The sequence below is a fragment of the Lineus longissimus genome, chromosome 18 (assembly GCF_910592395.1).
Source record: "Lineus longissimus chromosome 18, tnLinLong1.2, whole genome shotgun sequence".
Lineage (NCBI taxonomy): Eukaryota > Metazoa > Nemertea > Pilidiophora > Heteronemertea > Lineidae > Lineus > Lineus longissimus.
The window spans coordinates 7,086,238-7,098,841 of record NC_088325.1 but is presented as its reverse complement, the minus strand read 5'-3'; the positions used below and the strand labels follow the sequence as shown (position 1 = coordinate 7,098,841).

At 38.1% G+C, this 12,604-nt stretch overlaps 1 protein-coding gene across 1 annotated transcript in view; it reads left to right on the top strand.

Moving 5' to 3' along the window:
* Positions 1-9,916, top strand: part of LOC135502566 (uncharacterized) — a 48,029-nt gene extending 38,113 nt beyond the window's left edge. Inside the window, exon 28 of the mRNA XM_064795515.1 lies at positions 2,789-9,916. Coding sequence (XP_064651585.1) covers positions 2,789-2,894 — 106 coding nt within the window. The 3' untranslated portion in view covers positions 2,895-9,916. The remainder of the gene's footprint in view (positions 1-2,788) is intronic.
* Positions 9,917-12,604: the final 2,688 nt, after the last annotated feature.

The window sequence follows — 12,604 nt, the reverse complement described above, 5'->3', positions numbered from 1 at the left end:
TTTACGCTATGTGCTATAATCTTGCCTTCTTGGAGCTCAATGACACTCATGTACCCAATTTTCTGCCTAAAAAGTAGTCTGGTAGGCGATATTATCACTAGTTCGTTTCAGTGGTAGTCATAAGGTCTTTAGGGACTACTTTCAGAAATTAGTTCTTGAAAATTTGGCCACATTTCTGTGAAAACGATATCGGAAAACTTGTGCATGCTCTGTTCACGATGACATCGCCGATGTATTTTGAAGTGGAGAATTCCCACAGTATGTGCAGTGAATCGGCATGATTCTGTTCGCCTATTAAGTTTTAGTTCTACGATTCTTTCATGAGTAAAAAGTAGACATTCTAAGCAATACAATAATGTCACTCCCATAAAAATTGATTGGAAATTGAGGGAGCTACGGCATTCTGTTCGGCAACTGGCAACGCTGAAAAAATACATTGCATACTGTACAATACCAAATGGCACATTTTAAAAAGCGCTCATTGGACAACGTAGGGAATCACCAGAAATGACGTCATCGCTGGTCTAAATAGAAAACTACGGTGGCGCAGTAGAGCACAAGAAAAGGTTTAGCATTAACTTCGTCATGCAAGCTTCAGTATGGCAAGCCAAAGCGGAATTTATTCAAGACTTTAGAATAACCATTCAAGAAGTTAAATATAAGTTCAAGAAGGAAATATATGTTCAAGACTAAAATATGTTCAACCTTGAATCAAATGTTTTCAACCTTAAATAAAATATGTTCAACCTTGAATAAAATATGTTCAACCTTGAATAAAATATGTCCAACCTTGAATAAAATATGTCCAACCTTGAACAAAATATATTCAACCTTGAACAAAATATATTCAAGACTCACGTGACCATATTCAAGACTCACGTGACCATATTCAAGACGCACGTGACCACAAAATTGATGACGTAGAGCGTAGAATCTGTGGTACTTCTGATGCGTTCTGTTTCACGACGTGATTGATTGCCTGTATAGCCTAAACACTCAAACATGTCAAAAGACAACGAGAATCCGATACAGTGGTATGAAAGGTGAGAGGCATTGCGCATTTTGAACCTATAATTTGCCTGATATGTCTGTGAAACATGTATCGACTCTGACATTCACTCGGCATCCATGTCATGATGTGTAGGATTACAGTACATGTCAGGTGTAGGCGGCTAGGTACGTGTACAACCATGTGTCAAAACCTTTGTGCGAACAATTCGAGCTCCGAAACGCAACACAAGTACCATGGGTTCGGGAAAGTCTGGACGCGGGTTCGGGAAAGTCCGTAAAGCATCAAAACATGAGCAACTACGTCATCAATTTTGTGGTCACGTGCGTCTTGAATATGGTCACGTGAGTCTTGAATATATTTTGTTCAAGGTTGAATATATTTTGTTCAAGGTTGGACATATTTTATTCAAGGTTGAACATATTTTATTCAAGGTTGAACATATTTTATTCAAGGTTGAAAACATTTGATTCAAGGTTGAACATATTTTAGTCTTGAACATATATTTCCTTCTTGAACTTATATTTAACTTCTTGAATGGTAATTCTAAAGTCTTGAATAAATTCCGCTTTGGCTTGCCATACTTCAGCAACAAAACGATTTCTCATGAATGATTTATTTGATCATCATCAGCTTGTTTCCCCTGATAGATAAAAAATGATTTACAATTTCAAAGTTTTCTATTTTGTGTATAGTCACATGTTATTTAACTGGCAAGGAGCCAAGCAGTTTTGAATATTCGCGGGAAAATACTTCGTACTTGTAAACGAGGCTATGACAATGAGTATCCTCATTCATGGCATAAACTTCATGTTTCGGTAAATATTTTCATACGATGATTTCACCCGAATTATGGTCAGGATTGAGGAATGAACAGTGGCATAATTATGTCAACCAAAAACATTGGTACCGTAGTGAACGCAGAAGGATATCAAATACCATGGAGCATGCCATTTTCATGCATAATGAACTGAACACCGGGAAGATGTTAATGATATTAACTCAGCTGAGCGCCAGGCCCTTGGGCCTCTTGTAATTCTTGTGTTCCTCTGATCAGCAGTAATTGGCTCCTTTCCTAGTAAGTGTCCCAAGTGGTGAAGCTCTGTTGTGGGGGAATGAAATAGTACAGTCATGGGGCAGCCTTTGATGTTTCTGACATAATGTCTCTCTTGATGTCGATATCAATGGAACCTGACCCTACGCCATCCAAAAGCCACTTATCTGGAAATTGGCAAATTGGGGTTCAAGTACATGATGGTTTGTAGGCACCAGTATTCCACCAGGACATGAGCCACAGTGGGCACGAAGAAATGTCAACCGAGCTGGGCTTTTCAGCTTGTGCACTTGTCTCTTAATCTACATGATGAAAGATCTACATGATGAAAGATCTACATGATGAAAGATCTACATGATGAAAGATCTACATGATGAAAGAACTACATGATGAAAGATCTACATGATGAAAGCGGCCTTTGGAGTCCAAAGTTTACACTCGACTTCTCAATACAGCTGTCAAGGAGTTGACACGCTGTTAACCAAATAAGGAGAACACAAATGAATCTTAAGCTGCATGTCTATTGACAGTTGTGACGTTTTTCCTTGTTCCGTATTCCGTGTTCGGTTGTGACCTTGTGACAGGGCACACGCAAAATGAACCTTTGTTTGGCTAATTGGGCATTCCCATTTGTTGTAACGGAGACAATGAAAACCACGCCACAAGTTCACTCGGGAATAGTCTGTGGACACAGCCTATTAAGGTAAACAATGTTCTCTTTTCAGGATCCAACGTGGTGAAGAGCTCACCTATGACTACAAGTTCCCGATAGAAGATGTCAAGATCCCATGCACGTGTGGGTCAAGGAAGTGTCGCAGATATCTCAACTAGGAATTTATCGCCATCTGTATTGGGAGCAATTGAACGGAGATCTCTAGTCATGAGACACGCACCATTAGTTTGAGAACATACTGGGTGCAAAGTTGTCGGCGTCTGTTCAAACTTGCAAAGATTTACAGAAAACAAACTGGGATCTTTAAGAACGAGGAAAATTATTTATTTTTTAAAAAATCTTTAACTCAATAGTGACTCTCAAGATTTGCTATAAATGATGTATGAATGTATAAAAAAATGAGTAAGAGTGGTATGGAGAACCAAATAACCTTTTTCATAAACTTATTCAGAATGTTTACCTGTTCCATGAACAGTTAGGTGATGTGATCACAGCTTTAACTGATGAGGAGTGTTTGATCATTTCGATGGAAAATTATTGGATAGTTTAAGAATCCTTTCGAAAAAGCATACGAGAAATAGATATTTCTGAATGGATCTCTACTTAACAGTCTTGTGGAGTTGGGAGTCATTTGTCTCAATCAGAGAGAGAGAGAGAAATAACCTGAAGATAATTTATCAGATTGCTTTCCTCTGGATCAGACTAATAATCAGGTGTCTGTGATTGTGATATCATTCACATGGCAAAAACAACCACACCTATGAAAACAAATCTTGCAATTTATTTGCGTGGAACTTTTTCTGTTCCGTTTGTTATATTCTAGAAAGCAGATGGGAAGAGGGAAAAAAGCTGTGCAAGACATTTGTTGTGATATTTCAAGGTCGCGCACCTGTATTAAACCAATCAGCACGCGGTTGTACACGAAAATAATTCAGTTTGAGATCAATGTGTGGTCTCACCAGTTGAATACCAATTAAATGGTATTTTCCATTCAAGATATTTTTTCTTAAATTGAGAATAAGGTGTGTTGAAAATGAAAAAAATGATGAAGTTTCAGTCCAGTTGGCTTCCTTATGTGGTTTTGAGGCTCCATTCAACCCGTAGTCGTGAAAAAGCTGACTCGCGAGTTAAAAGCCGTCAAAAATCACCCTCTAACTTCAGACCCCCCAAACCCTGAAATTATCATGCATAACTAACGTACAACGAAAAGTTCATGGTTTTGCAGGCTAGGTTTTGCATGTAGAAATTACCGTATTAAAGGGAAAAAGGCTTCAAACTTTATTACAGGTACTTGGCCTCAAGGCAGAATCATAGGTGCCTTGTGATACCTTGAATGATGATGATGAGGAGGAAATATTCAAACTGTATAATCTCTGGTATAAAGGATTCAAAATGGTGCATTTACATTTTATTACGGGTAATATGATTCCCTGTCAACGTCTTCATTTTTGGCAACTAAAAACATCACCGAGACACCACCTGTTTTGTCATTGGAATTTATATGAAGCTCTGACGTTTATTAAGACGGCTGTTAAGAAGCCAAAAGGATTTGTAGTATACACACCTAAGAAAATTTCATTTGAAATTGATATACATGTACAATAAACCTTGCATATATTTTACTCGAATTTAAACAAGAACTAGATTCTTGTATATAAAACAAACAGGTTGTTCAAGTTAGAGGTCTGTAGGTGATGTGTACCACTGATTTCGCAAATCCAGTCGAGTAAATTTTTTGCACAGTTTAATATTTGAATTTCTGTATTTAAAGTGCGTTAAAGATGCGTAGGATTTTGTATTTTGAAAATTGAAAAAAGGCGTTTTAGTCTCCAAGTTTTCCATTATGAAACTCCCTGCAGATGAGATTGTGAGATTTTCGTTTTCCTTGTGAAAGTTATTTTCCATCAAGTGATTGATGTCATCTGTAAATAGATTTGAAAACAATTTTGATATTCATTCCATTTTGAATGTTGTGAATTCCAGACAATACCATGACTTCCAAAACTTATCTCAGGGTTGGGAGAAATCTCAAAATTGTATTTTTTTGGTTAAAAAGAGGAAAATATGTCAGAACTATTAAATCCTGAGTGATCTTAGGAGAGAACATATTATGATATAGAACTTTGTGCCAATAAGTAATATAATGAGGTGTTAGGAGATGTGGATTGTATTTGTAAGGAATCGTTGTTTCATGGAATTTAGTCCAGGGTTCGAGGGTGGCTCTAGGTTTTAAAATATATTTGCCAAAACACTCCAGTGTTGTCGCCTGTTCTGAACTCTCTCAGTCATTACTATAAAGTCCTGTTACATGTTACCTACTGTTGGAGCTGCTGCAATATTTTAGTGGCTGAGAAATTTGCGTATAGACAACAATTATTACATGTGTATCATTCAAATTCAATATTGTAGACAAATTATTTTCCAAGTCGGCCAGTGTCCTTTGTTAACCGTTGGTGAGAATCCAAGAGAGAAAGAGCTAACCCTGGAGTACATATTGCATGACAGGTGCCAGACCAGCACGATCATTAGAACTGTCAGTGCTGGTTGTGTTTGGAAAACGACGTCATTATTTGGCCGAGTGCCGGTGTGTAACTCTGGTTAAAATTAAAACATGAAGTATTAACTCTTTCAGCCCGTAACTCATTTCGCACCGTTTGATTTGAAAACCGAGGCGAATTTCAGAAAATCAGACATTCAAAATCGGCAGACGATAGCACAAATTGCAGCATCATCTGATAACTCAATCCAACTATAATCGTTTGAAAAGATTGTCGACGCATTGTCATATGTTGCTTGAGTCACCATATAAGGCAAAGGCATCATGTGACAGTGCGGGAAATTTGAATTTGAAAACAGTGAGTATACGGTCTGCGGCTGTGAAATCAAACATGTATATACCGCTTGCGGGCTGAAAGAGTTAAACAAGCATTCCTGGAATATCCTGACCTGAGTTGTCGGATTGATCATCAACTGCCATATTTAGGGCTTTAATTGAGATATTGCATTATGCAGCAGTTCACCTTCATTGTATACAGTGGTTACAATCATGAGAAACCATATCACGTCCATCAAGAATGGAGCCCGGTATGACCTTTTGTTTCTTATACTCTGTTCTTAAAGATATTGGAATTCCAAGCGTCGATCTCTCTATCTTTGCTTGGTAATTTGTATATAACCATGTGTACATGTGTTCTGTAGGGGGCCGTTTCAATGATTGTCTCTTTGTTTGAGGAATTGATACCAAGCTGGAGGTATTGGTTGTCACACCAAAACCGCGAGGGTGGAGCTAAAATGTTGACCAAAACCGAGTTGGTGAGGCAATCAATACTGACAGTGAAGTGTCAATTTCTATTCTAAACATCTCAAATTAATCAGATAAAGAATAATGTGGTTTTAAATGCTTTTTGACTGCTGCCATATTTTGCACCAACCCAGGCGGTTATGGTTGCCTATAAACATAACCGCTGAATTCAAAAGGAGGCTTCATTTGCACATAGTGCATTTACACTGTAATGTACGGTTCGTTTTCTGACCCGGTTGTTTTAGAATATTTAACCAAATGCTTGGTGGCAATGCTGCCATTATTCCTGGTTACTCAGTTTCTACAACTTTTTGTGAACTGACTTCATTCAAAGGTTTCAAAATAAGATGAGAAGCATTATGTTCTTGTCAGCTGATCAATTGCATTTCACTCGGCAGTCGGCGCGTAAAATTGGGGTCGAGACCAATCAATTTCAGGGCTTTCCAACATGAGCAGCTTGTTGGGGTGCAAGGCTGCACTTTTGTGCCAAAATTTTTTCTTCACTTTTCACTCGCATTTAACCTCCAAACACACAACAAATGAGTACGAGCATGTCTCTCTTTGTTTTCCACACATTTATTGTGACATCATCTTTACATCAGAAAGCCCTGAATCAGTAACGACAGTGCAGTCATTCTCAGCAGGAACTCAATTTCTTCACAAGAGTGAATTGCTAGGTTTTCCATGTTGTGGCAGAAATGTTGTATTCAGCCATACTGCAAGAAAGTTGATTGTTTTATTCACAGATAACAGTCTGTCTGGAATCCTGCCTCGCACTTCACTGCATCAAAGTATACAGAAAGTTCATTAATGTACATGTTAAATGGGGCTGACACCCATCAGTACTTTTAGTATTTGGTCAAAATTGGTGAAATAGTCCTGAAAACCATTGAAATTTTCCTTCAAGATCACTTGCAAAACTACTGAAAGTCCTTGTAACTGGGTGAAAAATACTGAAAGAAAGGGAGCTTCTTGACAATAGATCCTGATAGACTTCCAAGAGGGTTGGCAGCTCGGTTGTTTTTATACTCCTGACTGAAAATGCTCAATTCATGTAAAATATGGTTTCTGTATTTCATTCTTTGTTGAAAAACGTTTATTTCGCAGATGTATTGTGTATTGTACATGCCAAGAATTTTGTGAATTAGTGTGAAATTCATGAATTGGCCTTGGACATCACGAGAATTGTAACAATGCATGATAAACACATACATGTACTTCTATTACATAGTATTCAAGGGAACGTCTGGGCTCAATCCGCAAAGTTTCTTGCACAAAAAACTACACCTCATTTCGGCTACAGAATATTGTTTTAGCCTCCAAATCATTTGTGTATATGATAGCTCTTTGCCTGTGGAATAGTGGTGAACCAGTTGATATCGAGAAAATTGTGCTGATTACGTTACATTTTGCCATAACCACCTGAAATGTTTTCAGTTCATGTCGCTTGTTAGCAAAGTTAAAAAATGAGTTCCTGTTTGTCCTAATGTAATGCTGAACATTCATTTGCCTGTGATCTTTATGTTGGCTGTGTTTCAGAGATGATATTGGCAAAAAGTTGGCACCTGTTACGTATTTCTTAGGCTGAAGTTCTTTCCTTCCAAATGATTGTGATTATGTGCCTTGTGGTGTGGGCTTCACTGTGTTTGAGGCAGAAATGGACGATCAACTTTAAAAAAAAATCCGCTTGGGATGTCAACCAGTTTATATTTTGATTGTTGGTGTGATGAAAATTTGTAAGTGCCCAAAGTGTGTCTTTTTGTACGGTCACCTGAAGCCTCTCAATTAATAACAGTAGTTATCACTGACTCACCCCTGCAACTTGACATTTCTATGTCAGCTGTGCCACCTCAGTCTTATCATACCAGAACCGAATAGCAATTCTTGGTTAAAAACTGAAGCCAAGTTATCAACAAATTGGCACTGAAACCCGACGAAATTTCTACTTATATGAGCCTGTTAGCAACAACCCAGTTGAAACTTTCAAGTACATTGTGTACTAGTGAACTAAAAAAATTGCCTTTGGAAGTTCTAAATCCTTTTCATCTGTGTCTAATTGACGGTACTTGTTGGCGCACTGGCTCTTCTTGCCCCAATGCCACTGGACTTTTCCTTGAGTAAAGAGGCCAGAAACAGGCAGATACACCATCTCTTTACCATTGACCCCAAGTTGTTTTTTTAGGCCGCTCACCATGGACAGTTCATTCACCACTCAATAACCCCATCAAGCAGTAGCAGTTGATAGATGTACAGTGGAACCTCCCTCAGCAGACACCCCTTATTAAACGACAACCTTTCTTTTGAGGTCACTAGTTTTGGTCCCAAATTGGTTGTTTTCATTCAGTTTTACCTCTCTAATCAGGACCCCTCTCTATTAACCCTTTAAGGACTAAAGGTGTTCAGATGATCACACCGGTCCGACAGAGATGTGCTGAATAGAAAAGGTACAGCGTAGAATCTGGAGAATCTCCCAGTGTGTTTCTAAAACATGGACTGGGCCATTTGCTGCAGCCGGAACGAAGTTCTAACGGGGACTCTATTGCTCGCAAAGATGCGAGATCAGGCCGTAACGACGGAAATTGGTTGCTCGCAGTGCAGCGCGAGAGTAGTCTTTAAAGGGTTATGAACAGCATTTATCAGTCCATAGGGTGTCTTGAATAGAGAGGTACTAACGGTACTTGCTATATTGAAGTGTGGTACCAAATTCCAGCTCGAACTATTCCAGCCTTTGACAAGATGGAGTTATTGTTTGATTAGTGTTTTCTGCTCAAAGATTCCCATGTTAGGAGGTAATGAAGCTTCCATTATTATTGAAGGCATAACAACGCATGTAATGTAATCGTCCAGATTTTGTTGTCGTTGTGAATTTCTTAAAATGCGTCTACCGGTTATTGTAATTTGGCATTGAACATCATCATCTAATTGGTTCAGGGTGGGGAAGGCAGTATTTTGTTGGTGGCGGTGGTGTCATCGAATGACTGTGAAAATGAGAAATTAGTATAAATTGCGGCAGGAAAGATGGCTCTCTGATAGGACAGATCCACGGAACCATCTGATTTCAGACTTTGGTTCAGATTTGCTATAGTGGAGTTGGAGATGTTTAGAAATGTTTCATATTGCTGTCATTTCAGTAATTGCCATTTGATTTTTATGATACCTACCTCTGATGAATGTTGGCATAAAGAAGTGTAGCTGTAATATATTCAAAACTTAATTCTAACTATGCTGCCCAAGAAAATGGTGACACTTACTGGAAAAGGAGTGCCATGTTAAACGCATTTGAAGTCACGATGCATCGTCCATTACATGAACACAACAACAGCGCTGAGACACATACATTGCATGTACGATGTTTACGTGCTTGACTTTGCTGCCCTGTTCATTTCTGCATTTTTCGGGATTGATAGTTATCGGAGAGAAGTTTTCGATGGATTAAAGCTACGTGACATAATGTCAAGATTCATTTGAGGTTCACCTTCTGAAAACTGCAGCACACTTATGACATATTTGTCAACATCTCGAACACTATTATACATGTAGGTTTGTTAAAAATAAAGGGATTTTGATACAGTCAACATGTATTGTATAAGAAAAAACGAAATGAATGAGAGTTGTACAAGAACACGTCTGCTCTGTATCAGGTCTGACCGTGGACTGACTTGTAATGTGTATTTGAGTCTGAATGAAGCATTTGAATAAGGGAGGGTGTGGCTTGTAGAACTTCTTGACTTGTTATACTGTCAGACACTAGGGTGGAATTCAGTTCACAGTTTGGCTGTGACATTTTATGGTCATCTTTTTGTGATGATTCACATGCACATGTAATTAAAAAAGTATTTGTTGATTTTCTGTCAGACTTTTGCATTTTCTATGTAAATAAGAAAGAATTGTCGAAAAAGAAAAGTATTTTGAATAAAATTATCTTTGTTATTCATTGAATTGACCTTGCTGAGGTTTGTGGTGTGTCTGTCATCCTCTGCTCTACATCACTTGTACCCACCTTCCATTGTCCTTCGACCCAATTGCAACATCCTTTCTGAAAATGGTATGAAATGTTGTGAAAAGTAGAGCAGCTGGAAATGTATCTATGGCTGGTTTGCTTGTTGTCGAGCATAAAATCTAGTCCCTCCCTTGTCAAGCAGGATTCGATTCTAACCACCCGAAAGTGTTCTGGTTAGCTCACCTCTGGAGAGCTTATACGATACCGTCGTCCTCCGTTAATGGAGCACTTTTTGTCATCGCTAGGGCTGGATGGCTGAAACTTTGTGTGATGGTAGCAAGTAATAGATAAACTTGTTCGAGAATGTCAAAAAGCATTTGAGTTGGATAGAAAAATAAATAGAATGGCAAGGGGAGGATTACTCAAAACTGAGAGGAGACATAAAATACCACTCGGTTTGAAGGCTGATAGGCAACATCACATTATCACTCACAATCCATCTTCTGCTAATCCCAAGGAAACCTTGTATGTTAGAATCCCGGCATTGAGAGAGAATACATTCTTTGTCCCTAGATCTCTTTTTTTGTCTTCTGATGTCACCATTTCTGGTGATTCCAAAAATAGTGTGGTTAACAACCTCAGTAGAAACTTGATCTCCAAGATGGTGATTAAATGGGGAACAGAACAGGTATTTGATCGCAACGAATACAGTCATTATTCAACATTTAAAGATTTGTGGTTAACAGAGGAGGAAAGAAACAATAGGATGTTTCAAGGTATTCAGTCAAAGAATCTCGGGGAGTTATAATCTGGTGTATCTGAAGCCCATGTTACCGGTGAAACTAGTGATGAAAAGACACTGAAGAAAGTGTTCGGTAACAAATACAAGATATCATCAGATTTTGAATTGTTTGAAACTCATGCTGCTTTTTACAAGTTTCCAATTCACGAGGACGTGATCATTGAGATCACACTGGCACCCAAGGAGGAAATCATAGTAACAGGTACAACTGCAAACATGAACTAAAAACTTTAAAATATCTGTTTTGAATATGACACAGTAACTCAAAAGACAATAGCAAGTAGAATTCTGGCTTCTCAATCTATTACGATTGGGTAGATCACTTCAAGAATGTTACTTCCAATGAAACCCTAATTAGCGAGAACATCAATTTTCCAAGGATGTCCATTAATGGCATATTGCTTCTATTGGTGACAGATTATGCCGATGGTGTGAGAGTCACCGAAAAGTTCGAAAACCCCAATATCACTGAAGTACAGATTACAATAGAGGGTGTTTCGAATCAAGTGTTCCCAGGAAGGAATGAGAATGATTGACCAATGGGAGGAGATCAAGAAGCACTTCATGTCTGAAGATATGAAGAAAACTCTGATTGTTACATGACAGTGGAGAAATACTATGGTGACACTAACCACTATGGTTTGTGGTTGGATTTGAGAACCACAGAGGACAACCATCTCCACGGTTCAGGTAAAAAGCTTCAAAACACAAAGGTTGGAATACAATTATCAATAACAAGAGAAACAAGAAAGGGACCATACAAAATGCACTTATTCGTGGTTTCTGATGCTCAGGTTAATATCAAGAATTCACAGATTGTTTCTTTACAGCATTAGATTTCCTTCTAACCAAATGGATACACCAGGAAAGAAAGACATCATCAATACTCTGTACCAAAGTTTCTTATTGGCAACAACAACTATTGGTTACTCTTAATTACTAAGAAGGTTTTGAAGAATTAACATTGGTTCACCAAGTCAGGCCAACCAAGAAGAGATTCTGAAACTTAGTGGAATTGTAGCTGTTGGTAATTTAACATTAGAGTACCTTTACGACCAAGGTATCTTACCCAGAAACAAAATGAAATAGATTAAATAGAATTATTAATTGAAATTAAATGATAACTGTGTTAAACATTGATTCTAGAGACCACCCAGAACAGAGTTCAAGTGATTTAACTGTTAATCTCAGCACCGAAATTCAGAATGCATGTAGCATCAGTTTAACATATACGGGAATACCTTGTTCATTTTACAACAGCAGTGAGGTCAGGGATAATAACAAATTTAAGGTCCTAATTGGTCGTCTGTTGACCACGATTAAGATACCCGATGGCCTCTATGATCTAGAAAGCTTTTAATAACGTTTGCAGATAAACTGAGAGAACAGAACGTAAGTAAAAGTGCTGTTAGATTTAATCTACATGAACCCACTGGTAAGGCTATCATGCAATTAATGAAGAGAAGAAATGATCGGTACCAAATTATTTTTATGGGTAAAAGCAATGAATTATTTGGCTTTGAACATTCTGAAACTCCTTATTTTTCACTTGATGGTGAGCTCATAAACGTTACCCCAATCAATTTAAGACCAATGAACTATTTTGTTTTTCACTGTGACATAATCAATTCTAGTAATGTACTTAGTAACGGTGAACCATCGGATAAGCTAGCCACAAAACTGATTATGGAAGCTAGCCTTGGAGACACGATAGCATACGGCTTTGATAGACCAATAGAAATACCATGCAAATCAAGCTTCAACAAGTTGGATATCCGCTTAACAAATGAACACGGTGACATTATCGATCTTAATGGTTTTGATG